The sequence below is a fragment of the Vanellus vanellus genome (genome assembly GCF_965231255.1).
Source record: "Vanellus vanellus genome assembly, chromosome: 7".
In the NCBI taxonomy this organism is placed as follows: Eukaryota; Metazoa; Chordata; class Aves; order Charadriiformes; family Charadriidae; genus Vanellus; species Vanellus vanellus.
This window is the reverse complement of record NC_138912.1, coordinates 23,579,210-23,594,133: the sequence shown is the minus strand read 5'-3', so window position 1 is coordinate 23,594,133 and position 14,924 is coordinate 23,579,210. Positions and strand designations below refer to the sequence as shown.

Below are 14,924 nucleotides of genomic sequence, written 5' to 3'. Positions count from 1 at the left end.
CCCAGCTTGGGTCAAGTGCCCGGGTCTCGCTCCTCATTCCTGCATGTGGTGAGCTCAAAAACACTGAGACCTTGAAACCCACATACCATAGCTGGCTATAAAGTAATTATTTTCACAAATTTAGGCACTAGAGTCTTCTAAAAGTGCAGTTTTCCCAGACGTTAGAAGATAAATCAGTCCTGTGTCGCTAAAAACAGGACACATTGGGAATGGAGAATGGGAGAGTTGTTTGTTGTGTCTCCTCTAATTTAGGGTTCTTCTGCAAACAGATGCCACTTACTGTCTCTTTTCTGAACTTCTCTGAACTAACCCAGATTCAGTGGCCACATTAGTGCAGTGCTGCAGCCTGGAGTAATATGTTTGGACTTTTGGCTTGGCTGTGTCGCTTCTGGAGCAAACAGAGATCATGTAAAAAAAAAAAAAAAAAAAACAAAACAAAACCAAACCATGCTAAAACAAATAAACAAAAAAACCCTCACCAAACACACACCAAAACCACCCCAAACCAGCCTCTCTCCTTCTAAGGCACGGAGACCTTCCAGAGCTGAGATATGGGCACTAGCACTGCCTGAAATCTTTTCAGCCGGCACATTACAGCTCTGCTGCAGCGTAACCCTCAAACAGGGGTAGGTAGGAGGAAACTCGTGGGACTTGTAGGGCCCCTCATTTAGGCCCAGCCTTTTCAAAAACTCTGAAAGACTCTCCTTCTCATTCCAGGTCCTCAAGCTGTTGATGAATAGTGCTCAAAGAGAGAAAGTAAAAACTTACAGAACTTTAAAAATTAAAAGTTAAAATTTAAAATCAATTATTTTCAGTAAAAATTGAATGTTTCAGCCTATCCTATTCAAAGTTTTTCCTGAGCCTTCTGGTTGTTTTTTTTTGTTTGTTTGTTTGTTTGTTTTTATTTTGGTGTCTGCAGTCCATTAAAATTGTTCCTTTGTCTAAAAAAGCTTTACTTGCTAGTTCCTGGCTTTTTTATTTCATTGAAATGGATTGGCAGATATTTGTCATACCCCGAGATACTATCATTGTGTTCATAGAAGGGTTGTCTCTTGCTCCTCTTTAATTTGTCGCTACTATACCTTTTCCTTCTGGTGTGATTTTGTTGCTGTCGTTTGCTCCTATATGCCTTATCTTTTGTATTTTATTCGGTTTGGTGTTCGGGGTGGGAAGTCAACCCACTCTTGTGCAACAGAAGGCCTCGCGTTCTTGGAGCTGTGGTCGGGAAAGGGTGACTGTTGTGCTAGAGTGTATGTGCTCTCACATAGGTAAATACTAGTGAGCAGGGATGTAAAAAGGTTTCTTCCACAGCTGCCTCTTTTGAATGCGAGTAGACAAATTTGTGGATATGCAGTTTTCCCCTGCCCGCTTCTGTGGGCCTCTCTTCTACATTCTTGCAAATTAGTTTGACAGCTTTTTAATGAGTGTGTTTCTCCCAGGGTGGAAGAACAATGGTATATGGAAGATCTGGAATACCTAACAGAGCTGTCTGAGTTTGGTCGCTTTTGGTCCCCTGTGGTTGAATTCAAAGTATGACTGAGTTACTCTTATCTCGGTGTGATTAATAGTCTCCTTCCCCAATGGCTGAGGAGAAGTAAGGATTTTAGGTTTGGTATCTCCTCATCTGCCTTTACTGTTCTAGTGGAATTGAGGAGTCAGCAAAAGGAAAGGAGGATGGGGGAAAGGATGACTTTGACTTATACATTGAAACAAACCAGCAACACCTAGTGTTGGAAAAAGGAGCTTCTGCTTTTATAATGTCAAGGCAAGCAAAGGTGGCTCTCCTTCCCAAACCAAGCCTCCTTTCAGAGTTTTGTCTTCACTTTTATCTGTCACACATGGTGTATCTCTGCTCTGTGGAATGTGCAGCATTTACTCCAGATCTTTGGTATTTGTAATTTCTGCAAATAATGCAAACCTAAGATGATACGGAACGTAGACTTAGACGGTAAAGGAGGTAACACTGCATTTCTTTGGCATTTTGTGGGGGTGCGTTTTGGGGCGTTGACATAAAACCAAGCAAACTACTATTTTCTCTTGGACAGCTGTGTAAGAATTAGCAACAAATCTTTATTTTTTTGTGGCTTTAATATCTCTTTGGTTTCTATATTGGGCTGCATGCCTACATCTTGATATACACAGATGTCAGTGAAGAATTTCAAGTGTAAAATTTAGGCAAATGATTTATGATAGTTACTACACTGTAGTGGTGGTAATTTAGATGCTTGCTAGCTTTAGGAAGTCACCGTGAACATCCTCAACTTCTTTGTGTGTCTGTTGTGGAGACGGAGGTGATGGTGGTTTTGATGGCATTCTGAAGCCGTAACTTTATAACTCTGTGCCTGTAAGTGTTTGGGTACTGGCCTCCTGTGAAGAGTACTGAACTTAAACAGTTGTGTTGAATTCGATGCACTTTAAAATGGTGACCCTGTAAAATACTCATGAGCTTGAGACTCTTCTCTTATTCCATTGAAAGTAGGTACAGCTGCCGCACGGAAAGAAATAATCAGAAACAAAATTCGTGCAATTGGCAAGATGGCAAGAGTCTTCTCTGTTCTCAGGTACTTGCATGACTTCTGCATTCCTAAAACCCCTCTTATGTATATTAGCAAAACATCTCTCTACCAGGATAATGGATGCCAAACATTTTTCAGGGAGATCATTGTGCATCAGAATCTTGTTTGGCATATTGATGCACCCCATTGATGTTGGTATTTTTGGTTAAAGAATATTTTTAAGTTATTTTTGAGCATGTTTCAAGAAATTAAAGAACACGATCTTTATCTTACAAGTTATTTGTCCAACCATTAACTATGAGTGTTGGAAAGACAATACCAAAATAGAGAGACCAAAATCAAGGGTGTAATGGAGGTCGTCAGGACTGGCTCGGAAAATTTCTGGCATACCAGAAAGTTGAGGACTAGGGTTTTTTTGTTTCAGGTTTTTGTTTGCTTGTTTTCAGCTTTTAAAAAATACCATTTTCATTTACCTGTCTAGATCTAGAGATTGCGTGATCACACTTACCCGAAATGTATAGTTTTCCACAGACCATAATTGTTCAAATAGGGATAATTTTTTAAAGTTGGTATTTCCTGAAGCGTAGACACTTTGAACAAAATTGTGGATTGTTTTATGGCACTGAGCCTATGTTCAGTACCTCATGAGGCATTCAGTGCTAATTTCAAAGCTAATGAGCCTGCATGTGAATAATTGCTCAGAATTGGGTTCAGAAGTAATCAGTGTTTATAACTCCTAGGCAGAGGAAAGACTGGTATGGAATAGAAATATTTCCCCTTTCTAGTTGTTTGAATTTGAATTTACATTCAGTCTTGACACACATAAAGCACAGCAGAAAATAGGCTCTCCCCCTCCCCATCCCTTATTTTACTTTAATACAAGTTTTCCTGAGCGGATGTTTAAGGTTTTGTTTTTTCTCGCACCAGGGAGGAGAGTGAAAGTGTGCTGACACTCAAGGGCTTGACTCCCACTGGAATGTTACCTAGTGGAGTGTTGGCCGGAGGACGACAGACCCTGCAAAGTGGTAATGATGTTATGCAACTTGCTGTGCCTCAGATGGACTGGGGCACATCTCACTCTTTTGCTAACACTACACATAATGCATGCAGGGAATTTCTTATGCTTTTCAGTTCTTGTCTTAGCGGCTGATTCGAGCATAGTGTTATGTGTTAATCAGGCAATGTGAAATGGATACTTAACCAGGGTATAAAACTAAAAGCAAATGTGTTCAGCTGTGTCAGGCCACATTTTTCAGACTTTGAGCTTCCTTAGTTTACAATTTTTCAGGTGGCGCAGGTGCCTGAAGTGGGGTGACCTTACAGACCTGGTATTGAGGCATTTGATCCTTACAGATACAAAAATGGCAATGTAATTTTGCATCATTACTTGTCTGCTTTCCATTAAAATGGTTTTATTATAGATGCGTTAGTATTTTCATTGACAATGTCAAGTACTTGTTGATATTAATATTAACAAACAGCTACAGGCTGCAGGGTTCCATATTACACTCCATTGGTAGATTGAAATGTGCTACGTTTTGTACCCTGGTAATTAATGCCAAAGTTTGTTCTCTATGTTGTTTGTCAAATGTTCTATGTATAATTGACCTCCCTGAATTGTCCTTGTAACATGCTGTTTCCTTCCTCTGCAGATGTAGCTGCTTTCTTAGATCTGTCTGTCTCTCTCTAGGTATAGATGTATGTCTGTATAAGTGTTAAAATTAAACCACTATCCCAGACACTTGTCTGTCTCTTGATGTAGAAGCAATGTTGTAGCACCTTGTTTTTGAGGTTTGCTGCATTTGCTGCTGCACATTGTCTGTGCATTTCGAACAATAATGTACTTGAAAAATATTCAGTAATTGTTATAAAATCAGTTGAGAATAAAGGGATTGACTTTAAAACTTGTAAATAAATCAAAATAAAAGGGTGTTATTAAGTGTGCATATATTTTTGCATGAAAATAAAAAGAACTCTATACAAAATATACCTGTAATCTGGCTCATTGAATATTTTGTAAAAGGTTTTTCTTCTTTTTTTAGTTTGTTGAGTCATTGGATCATATTTTTCACAAGGCTCATAAATGATTAACTCAGCTTAGGGAGAATGGTATCAGATTGTACCAAATGTATTAAAAGAATGAAGTCCAGGTTTCTGTTCACAGTGGTGGATAACTAAAATATACCAGTCTGAAACTGGACTTCATATCAGCAGCACTCTTAACATAAATTATTCAAAGACTTTTTATTGGCCATCTTCAAGCTTTAATAGAAAGTATAAAACTTGTATGGGACCACAGAATTTTATAGCTATTGAAAGATTGTGATATACAAATACCACTTTTCACACAATCTGTTTTCCAAGAGTAGCTGCTTTTCTCATTTTGTGATTTAGGCTGTTTATTTGAATTTTTAAAGTTTTCTATGTAGTTTTTTTTAAAGCCTTTCACTACATTTTCTATTAAACTATCAAAGCTGTTTTTAATAGCTTTGAAACATGAATGTCACATTTTAAGTCATTTTTCAGTGGACATATAATGTCTACAAGTAAGTTTATATGTCCAGTGTACGTATGTGATTGTTTTGTGAATGTCTATAACAAGAAATGGTGTATGTTTCCTAATCCATCCAGCTCTTCCAAAAGCATATGTTCTAGTTTAAGTTTCATTGTTTAATAAGATACTTTATTATGCTTAAAAAAATAAGTCTGCATTCCTCTCACTCATTTAACAGATTTTTATCCATGTTGCATTACAAATATCAGAGAGGATCAAACTGACTAGAAAATTTTTTTAACATAAAACATATGACTTCCTACCATTATTGAAAATGTGGGACATTTGGAAAGTATTGGAAAGTATGCAAAATGCATTTTGGATTTTTGTGGGTGTGTTTTTTTTCTTGACTAGAACTTCTGATGGCAATATTCCTTGATGCACTACATTATATATCTCATTTGTTGTAGTCATGTTGATTGTTCAAAATAACTCATGCCAACCCTTAGTTCTCCTTAAATTGCAGTAACTTCTTTTTGCTGATAAGAATTTTATTGATTCGGTCTTTAAAAAGTAGATTTCAAACTATCATGCTCAATCGCAAAGCTAGAAGTAACCCAAAAATAAAACAAAACTTCACAAATTTACATTTTTCTAAACGATCATAATATCAGTGAATTCATATTCTTGGCAAAAATAGTCTTGGTCACTGGCAGTATAGTAGGATTTCTTACTACAAATATTTAATTACTTTTTGAAGTATATTGTACTGTGTTGATCAATAGACTATCAATAATTTAAACTAGTCTAGACTTGAGAAAATAAAGCAACATAATATTAATTGCAGTAATTTTTTTTATTCTATTCTTTTGTTTGCTTGAAAAGTCACAAAATTGACGGATATGTCAAGGGGTTTCCAGGTTTCAGTCTTACGAGTGCTCATTTTTCAATGGCACATTGAGAAAAGGTTTAGTTGTGCTGGATGCTAGTAAATCTTGTAAGCAACTTTGAAAGCTATAAGAAATTGGTGTATATCTGCATTTCTCCAGAGAGCTGAGCTGAATTTTTTTTATCAGGGCAAGTATATATATATATTTATATGTAAATCTCCATTAATGCAGTGCCTCTGCAATTTTTGCATATAAGCCTATTATAATTCTTAATGTCAGTAACATATTCTGTACTAGATCTTAGCAAATACCACTCCTGTTTCAGGAATTTGTTCCGCCACACCTGCTGTCTTGGGTGAGATATTGGCCGTTCGCAGAGGAGGGAAGTTTCTTGGCATTGTCATATTGCAGAGGAGGGCACCGAACACCTGAGTCAGTCTAATACAACTGCTCCACGGGCAATGCTTGAGCAGCTTCATACTGCAAAACACAGCAGTCTGAGCGTGAAATACAAATTCTAACTGTAGTGTCACTTGCTGTAGGTGACCCTGCTCTGGCGGGGGGGTTGGACTAGGTGATCTCCAGAGGTCCCTTCCAACCCTGACCATTCTGCGAGTCTGTTAAACAAAGACAAGTCAGTTAAACTAGATAATTTTTGGATAAAGGTGCTAAGTACATCTTATGGAACAAGTCAATATATGATTTATTCTTTTTCCCCAGAAATATATGGATATGTTTTTGAAAAACAAATCATAGGTTATTTTCAGACAGTTTTAACGTGCTAGGGTAAAAACAGACTTTGGGAAATCATGGCCTTTGTATGTTTCTAATTTTTTTAAATGTAAATTTATGGGTTTTATTAATTATGTTATTTGCATTATAATAGCTGAAATATTAAAGACCATGTTAAGTACCATTTTTTAAAGTAGCATTTCCTAGTGACTTATTCTGTGAACTGAATCCAACAAAATTATTTTCCAAACTGAGCCAACATCTGTTAAAAAAAAAATCCCAAACACCTAAAGCCTTATTCAGCAACATACTAAACACAAGCCAAAATTAAAAATTATAAGTACTTCCATAGAAATCAGTTGAACTGGCCAAATACTTCTTATCTTTCATTGCTGCTCTTGCTCTTAGTCAGAGGGGCAGTACGATAGATTTTTGGATTTATGTTGAAAGTTAGCAAGGATTTTGTACCAGATCCGTCCTTTAAGTAATGCAGGGGCAGAGCTGGAATTGAGGATGGAAATGCCATTGAACCCCGTTCCTTAAAATTTGCTCTCAGGTTGAAAATTTTCTGAGCAAAGACTTCAGGATTACCCATTACATTATTATGAGACAGTATTTATTTGAGGTTTATCAGGGTTTACAAAGGATGTAGGTTTAATTTAGATGTACCTGCAAAAAAGAATCCAACAAAATTATTTTCCAAATTGAGTCTTTACTGTGTGTTTTTTTTAAGTGCTTGTATTTTCCAGTCAGTTTGTTCTTTTATGTCAAGTTGAAAATTATCTTTTTCTTAACTGTGATGTATATTCCAAGATCTTTTTGGAATAACAGTACTACAAGTAGAATGAACTGGGAGTTAATTTTTAAATTTGTATTTATGACCAAGCTACGTAATTTACAGCGATAAATCAGTATTCGTGATCTTTTCAGGGAAAGATTGAAAACAAAGACTTCACAGGTAACAGGAAATGGTGGAAAGAGGTGGTTTTTTTACATAGTTTTGTATTTCTATGGCAAATTGATTATAGTATGAAAGTATATATCTGGTGACCTTCTAAAATAATTCTTAAACTTATTTATTTTTACAATTTGAGAAAGCTTCTTTCCCTTAACATAAACATAAATAACCATCCATTCAAGTGGATTCCTAAGGATTCCACGTTACTTTAGTAGCACTTAATGCAAGTATCTATTTTATTTTTATTTTTTTAGAGTATCTCAGTGGAAATGACAATTTTAGGCAACAGTGAGGGTGAGGTTAAGGCACACTGTAGGCAACTGGTACATAATGACATAGTGTAGGCAATTGAAATGTTGTGTCTGTTTTTTGTTGGATAGGAAATGAGAAGTAACAAACCTAATTTGCTTTAAAGAATTCTGTTCTGATCTAATGCCATATTTTCTTATATAGCTAGTTTCCCCATCATTTGCTTGAATACTGTTACATTTTTGTTGTGAACAATATGTATCAAGCATTACACAAGCAGGTTTACCACTATGTATGCTATTTTTGGTTCATACTTCTTAGAGGTATGGCACATAGTAGGGGAGGTTAAAAGTTGCAACTTCTCTCTACAGTTCAGGTCGTAGTTACAAAGTGGTTTCTGTAGCGAGTCTGCCCTAATAGAAAGTGATTTTGATATCCTGATAACCTTGTGTTAAAGCTTTGACTTCTAGAGCTAAAACAATTGGGAAAGATCTTACACTTGGAAATTACAGCAGATGTGATGGTTATTTAGTTCGAAAGACAACTAGTAGGCTAGATTTTTTTCATATTTGTATTAATTTACCTACCAAGACTATGTTATATCCAAACCTCTTCCTGCTGTAGACTTTGTTGTTGGTTCAACTGAACAATTTATGAGACTCTGTAAATGAGACTCACATAGTTCAGTTCTCAGAGATCCCCGTTTCAGCTTAAAATAGGGTAGAAGTTGAAGTACTAGTTAAACTTCAGGGAGTGAAACATAAAGAGAAAAATAATCTCTTATTATTAGAACACCGCTAGTGTTATTTTTATAGCATCCTTCCTGGTAATTTAATGAAGTCCACTATAATGCATTTTAATCTTCAGAAATAGTAGTCTCAAATAGATTTTTAGTATTTTTGTTTAAACTGTACCACAACTTCAACATCAGTTGAAATTTTCTGTTGCTGTCTTAAAACAAAACAAAACAAAACAAAACACAAAACCCCCAAACAAAACAACCACCCAACTTGTAGAAATGTGCAGTTAATAACATCAGTGAATTAGTGTTGCTTTGATATTCTTTTAGTTGACAAATTGTATTAGTTAAAATTTAGAAGTTTCACTAAGCTTAAAAGCAACCCCCCAAACCCTTAATTATCATTTTAACTACTTGTAATTGAGTCTGGCGTAGCGTACTATATGAAATTGATCATTGCCTTTTCTGCTGTGCGATATTACACTCTTCATCTTTCTCATTCATTTTGCATGCATCTGCTCACTTCTGTACAGCCACTGTAGAGGCAATTGAGGCTGAAAAAGGTATGATCAGAGTCTTTGCCACGGGCAGAGATCTGTGGTGTCTGGGAGGGAATTCAAAAGTACTCTGTGTGGGTGTGTTTTACTTTCAACTTGCACAAGCAGAGATGAATCAACTGCATTGATTCATCCCTTTTACATGTAACATTCATTTCTGGCTTTAGGGTGATGATTATCTTGAATATTTTAGGGAAATTCTTGGGGGGGGTTGGTCATTTTTTTGTTTGTTTTTACAAAACGTGCAGTAGGTTTTTGTATAATAGCATGTTGTGATACGTGGTGTTGTCTTGAAGTCCTTAAAAATGGTAGTGTTTAGTGTTTTTTTTTCTGCACTCAACCGCAAGGTTTTGTTTGATTGTGAGGGGGGGGGTTATATGTGGAAGGATGGTTGTTTATGCATGCCTTTTCTCATCAAATCTAATTTAATGGCTTTGAACATATTTTTTAAATTTTTTTCGTAACACATCTGGTAGTGTAAGACGTATACATGTAATGTTTTTTTCTATAGACATTGAACATAATTTGTTGACCCAATTTATTTCCAGTATATACCCCAGCCTGCCAGTATGAGGCATATTAAATTCCGTGGATTATCAGTGCTTCTGTGCTAAATAAGTTGTATACCCGTCCTATGTTAGTGGTATTGAGCAAAATGCCATCAAGTTACTCGGTGTTCAGTGTTCAACATCGGACTGTTGTCTTTTCAGAGATACTTCAATGTCCTCTTGCTCAATATTCAATGAAGTGAATGACAAACAGCATAGCAGCTGAGCGCGCTGCCTTTGGGGGTTTTCAGATTTGGTTGCAAAGCACCATTTAATGACTGTATTCTTTGTTTTTTAATTAAGGAAGTCAGATCTCCAAAAATATAAACAAGTGCCATATTCTGTTCTCACACACACGTGCAAGAGGTCCTGTTGTTGTGAGTGGAAAGCTGTGCTTAAATCTCCAAAGAATTGTTCCATCCCAAATAAATCAGTATTATTAGGTGGTCAACCATTTTCAGGTCTAAATTCAACTACAGACCTCATTCATTAAAATAATCAGTAGCAAAAGAATACCTATTTTCTAGACTTACTTTAAATACATCTGTATTTAAGCGATACCATTGCTTACCCACAGTGCTAACTCAGTGGTTGTGGTCGTGTCCATTTCCATCATCCCCCCGATTAGCGCAGAATGTGAACCGCATCCCGCAGCTTTGCCTGCATGAAAACTGCGGGATCAGGCCCGCGCGGCGTAAGCAGGACGTAACCCGACCGTTACTGCCGTAGCCCCGTGCTGCTTTGCCTCTGCCGCACTTGCTGTGCTGCTGAGATCCTACTGACATTCCCCCCAGGCGCAGGGGGATGTCGAGATGAGCCCAGGCGCTGGGCAGCAAACGCGGTTGGTCGGGAACTGGCCGCGCCGGGGACGGGCGGAAGCAATCAAGTGGGCTTAAACCCCTTGATTCCCACTCGCAGAATATTTGCCATACTTTGTTCTTTCTGTTACGAGCTGAAATCAGGATTGCCGTTGAGCGTTTCAGGAAAGCAGGTTAGAGCAGCTTTTACTAATGCAGATGCAGAGCCACACCTTTCTCTGGCTGATTTCTTACCTGTTTTTAAACATCGTTTGTTAGAAAAAGTATATGCTTTCAACTTATTTTCCCATTACTGACATATCAAATTTGCATTTTGTTAAGCAATACGAGGATTCTCTCCGCAACATAAAATCTGCAGTTTTGAAGAAGCAAAAGGTTTGGATAGGATCAATGAGAGAATGCCACCAAGAAAAGATGCTCTTCAGCAAGATGGTATTAATACTATAAACACCACAAATGCCAATGGAAACAATGGAACTGGCAACAACAATGCACAGTGACCACGTCAGCTTCTGGTTTACTCACTCATGTCTTGCCTGAGAATTCCTAGATTACTGCTTTTTGATGTGACAACAGCTGAAATAGCCAGGGGGATCGCTTGAAGGGACTACTTAATATGAGGTGGGAAGCCATCTGACTCGATCCCGCTGAAGAAGGACCGCCAGGCTTTGGAGACAACAGCCCCTCTCTTTACGTGGTGACCCGACCTCCTGGGAGAGAGCCTCACCTACCCGCGCACAGTCCCTCGCTGCCTGCCGAAGCTTCCGAAGAGATCTGGGGGAAGAATCGGGCTGTTGTCACTAAAGCACATCTAGACTAGCGTCTTATGCTTATCCTTGTCGACACTTTTAAGTTTACAAATGGGATTTTTCTTTCAGTAGAGGTAGTTTGTTTGTTCGTTTTTTTTTAAATCAGACTGTCAAATACAATCCTAAGAGCTAACTATTTATTAATGGACGTCGGTTTCATGAAATGTCTTTAAAATGATAGATTAGGATGGTCTTAAAATATCTGAGGCTGCGAAAACTGTATTTTAAAGAGACAGAAAAAATGCCAAAAAAAAAAAAATCTCAGTTGGTCATTCTGTAAAATGCTGACCTCAGGTTTATTCCTTAGATGTTGCTAATTCTATATTGTATTCACTGTATTTTTTAGTTACAGCTTATCGGAAGATTTCTATGTAGGAATGTTTATTACTTGAACACAGATTTAAAAAAATATTTAATTTAGAAACTTTTTTGCCCAGCTTTTTCAAGACTCTTCCCCACCTTGAATTTTAAAAAAAAATTATTATATATACTAATTTTAAAAGTAAGGAAAATATGGAAGTGTTAATTTTAAGGTACTTTTAATTGAACTTTGTACATTGTTTAAGTAAATTTTGATTCATATCAAGTCTGTAAAGCTTGGCATTGTATTTTGTGTATGCATGTTTTCATTTTGCAAATATTTAATATATAGACCTATGATGTACATCTATAGGTTACCTAGATGTTATGGGTACTTTTAGTTTCTTGTGAGTATTACGGTTGCATAAATAGCTAATAATCACCGGGCTGAATAGCTGCAAGCTTTTTATTATTTTTAAATCTGTAAAGGAAACTGAAACTGTACGGGACATACTTTTTGTTTAGGCAAAGCAGCGCGTAAGCAATTGCTCTGTTCAACTGCTAAGGCATTAGTGAAAGTGTAAACTTGAGACTGCATGTATTTTGGTATCTACGGGACTGCTTGGTTAAAATAAAAATTGAAGCCCTGTGCTAATTTGTTCACAAATAATGGACTGTACTGATTGCCACTGTACTTTGTTATATATTTTGACATTTGCTACATGTCCTCCTCATCCCCTGGAACACAACTTGAAACTTATGTCACTAGAGTTCATCTCCCCCCCCCCCCCCTTTTTTTTTTTTGTTTGCCATAACGTACAATCTGTACATACCCCTAAGTTGGAAATTTTATGCATGTTCTGAACTATTCAAGTATTTTATAAACGGTAGCACACAATAAATTTTGTGCATGGGCTGCGGCTCCTATCATTGTGTATTGGTTTTATTTGGCATATGTAGGTCTAATCTGACCTTAAAAACTGTTTAGAAATACTCTTCAAAATTGAAGCAATTGAAAAAAATAGCCTAAAAGGTCAGATTTAACTTGCAGAGAACTAGTTTAATGTAAATGCTGTTTAATTTGTTATTGCTGCTGCTTTCTTTGCTTTTGAGTTCTCTTTCATAAATAAAATACCTGGGTGTTTCCTGGCTGCTAAACGGGACGCCCGTTGTTGGGTTGCAGAGGGCTGTAAGAGCAGCGGGGGTTCATTCAAGAGAGGCAGAGGAGCGTAGCTGCTTTGTGGGTGTTGGTTTCACTCAGCGTCCAAAACACTGGTGTGTACTGGGGCTGCGCTTTGGGCAGAAGGGGAGGACTGACTGTTTTGACGGTCAATACAGATACCTGACTTAGTCTTTCTGATGTATTCTTTTTAAAGTAAGGACAAGCTGCTGAACAGGGTGAGAATTAAGATAAAAGTAATTAGTGATGCACTATTGCTAATGAAGTTTTAATGTTTGATTTTACTTTATTGCAGATGCATTCTAATTGGAAACTCTTCTCAAAGCTTGAGTGCAGAAGATCAAGTTAAATAAAGGTAAGGGTTTTTTTTTTTATGAAGTACCCGCACACTGGCGAGCTGTACAGTCTGCGCACGATGCTGTATGAGAGCAGAACAAACACATTACTGAAGTACTACTGAAGTTTTACAGGAGGAACACCGTGATGGTCCCTTCCTGCTTGAAAGCGCCGGTGGAAGATTGCTCAACCTCACAAGACAGTATTTTTTGTGATTTGATCCTCAGCTGTTAGTTGGGATTAGTGTTCTGACTAGCTGGAGTTGTGTGTGTGGAGAAAACACAGATTCAATCTTTGTCTGGAAAGACCTTATTGTAATTGGAGAGAGCCGGTTCTGATACTTGTACATGAGTAAGGGCCCGGCTGCAGTGGTGCTTCCTTGAGGATTCCCTCGCAGTATCTGTGGCCTGTAATAGTTTTTGCCAGCTGTGAAGGCAGATCTGCAATAAAGGAAAATGTCTTGGGCAGTTGTTGACCTGATCCCTCATGCTGGGTGTCTCCTGCCACCCTTTGAGCAAGTAGTCAGGTAACAGGAATATGTCTGTGGGTTTTCTTTGTTTGGAAAGTAGGTACTTACTTTTTACTACTGTGTTTCTGAAAGGTGGAGTCTGGAGCTGTCTATAATTCTTGCATTGTTGGGGAGAAGAAATGATATCCTCCCTCCCAGAAAACTGTAAGTAGTTTGCATTCCTCATTTTCTGCTTCCAGTGTTTTAAGGGGGAAGAGGGGTGTCTACGTGGCTGTGCTCGGGTAGGGTGGGGAGAATGCCTGGAAATGGCTCTCAGCCAAAGTACACGGGCAGCACAAGCTCCGGGATGCCTGGCTGGTTCCTGGGTTGAGTTGGAGCGTTCCTGCCTTGCCCTGGGCTCAGCCGACAGCGTGCGGTCCCCGTCTGCGGCGCTCCTCGGTAGGGCGCCGGCAGGGAGCGGGCGCATTCAGAGGCGGGCTGGGGGGTCGCACTGTTCTGGGAAGTGCAGATGTATTTCAGTCCGCCTGAGAAGCCGAAGTACGGAACGTGCTGGAGTTACGGGCGCGGTTGGGAGGTGGGCTTTTTTTAAAGCGGGGACTCGTGCTCTCGGGAAACTTGCTGCCACCTGCTGAGCCAAACCGGGAAGACCAGCCGAGTTCCCAGAGTCTGCCTGCGTTGAGTTTGACGGCAAACACACAACTTCGTGGTTCCGAGTACGAACACTTTTTGACGGGAACGGTCTCACAAACGGCTTTCTTTTTTCTAACGTTTAATCTTGAAACGCCATTCTGTTCGTTACATAGAAAAATACGGCTTTTTCAGAGGCAGGATAGACAGTATCTGTTTGTTCTTTCCTTGCCTGTTTTTGCTACAATTTCATTATCAATCATTCAATTCTTGTCACCCATTTAACAAGTTTTTGTTACTAGCATGTAACGAAAATAACTTTTTGCCATAAAACAGGTGAACATCAATAGGACATAGAACCCTTTTCATCTGTTCATTGTCTTGTAGTAGTAGTATGTATGAGCCAGACTTAATTGATAGTCTGCTTTGAATGACGAGCAAAGTGGTAGGAACTTCATATCAACTGCCATCTATTGTTCATATATGAAATAATTAATTTTCATTTGACCCAGGAATTTTAAACTGAACTGTATTTCTGAGTTTAATGTCAGAAAAAATTTATAGTCTGAAGTCAGATTTAGGTTGCAGAACATTGATGTAAGTGAAATGCTTCAGCTTTTTTGGTATGGTAAACTTGGTAGCTATTATTGTTTTTCAAAAACCTTTCTGTACATGCTGTGTAAGAGTGAAAGGTTTGCTGTA

General features: G+C 38.1%; 1 protein-coding gene across 5 annotated transcripts in view; it reads left to right on the top strand.

Annotated features, from left to right (window-relative positions):
- PPP3CB (protein phosphatase 3 catalytic subunit beta) overlaps positions 1–12,519 on the top strand; it is a 31,826-nt gene extending 19,307 nt beyond the window's left edge. For 2 of the 5 annotated variants that reach the window (XM_082486329.1, XM_082486330.1), the window contains 4 exons: positions 2,477–2,561; positions 3,444–3,541; positions 9,112–9,141; positions 10,823–12,519. In XM_082486329.1, coding sequence (XP_082342455.1) covers positions 2,477–2,561; positions 3,444–3,541; positions 9,112–9,141; positions 10,823–11,001 — 392 coding nt within the window. In that variant the 3' untranslated portion in view covers positions 11,002–12,519. The remainder of the gene's footprint in view (positions 1–2,476; positions 2,562–3,443; positions 3,542–9,111; positions 9,142–10,822) is intronic. The other 3 variants (XM_082486333.1, XM_082486332.1, XM_082486331.1) reach the window with 2 other exon arrangements.
- Positions 12,520–14,924: the final 2,405 nt, after the last annotated feature.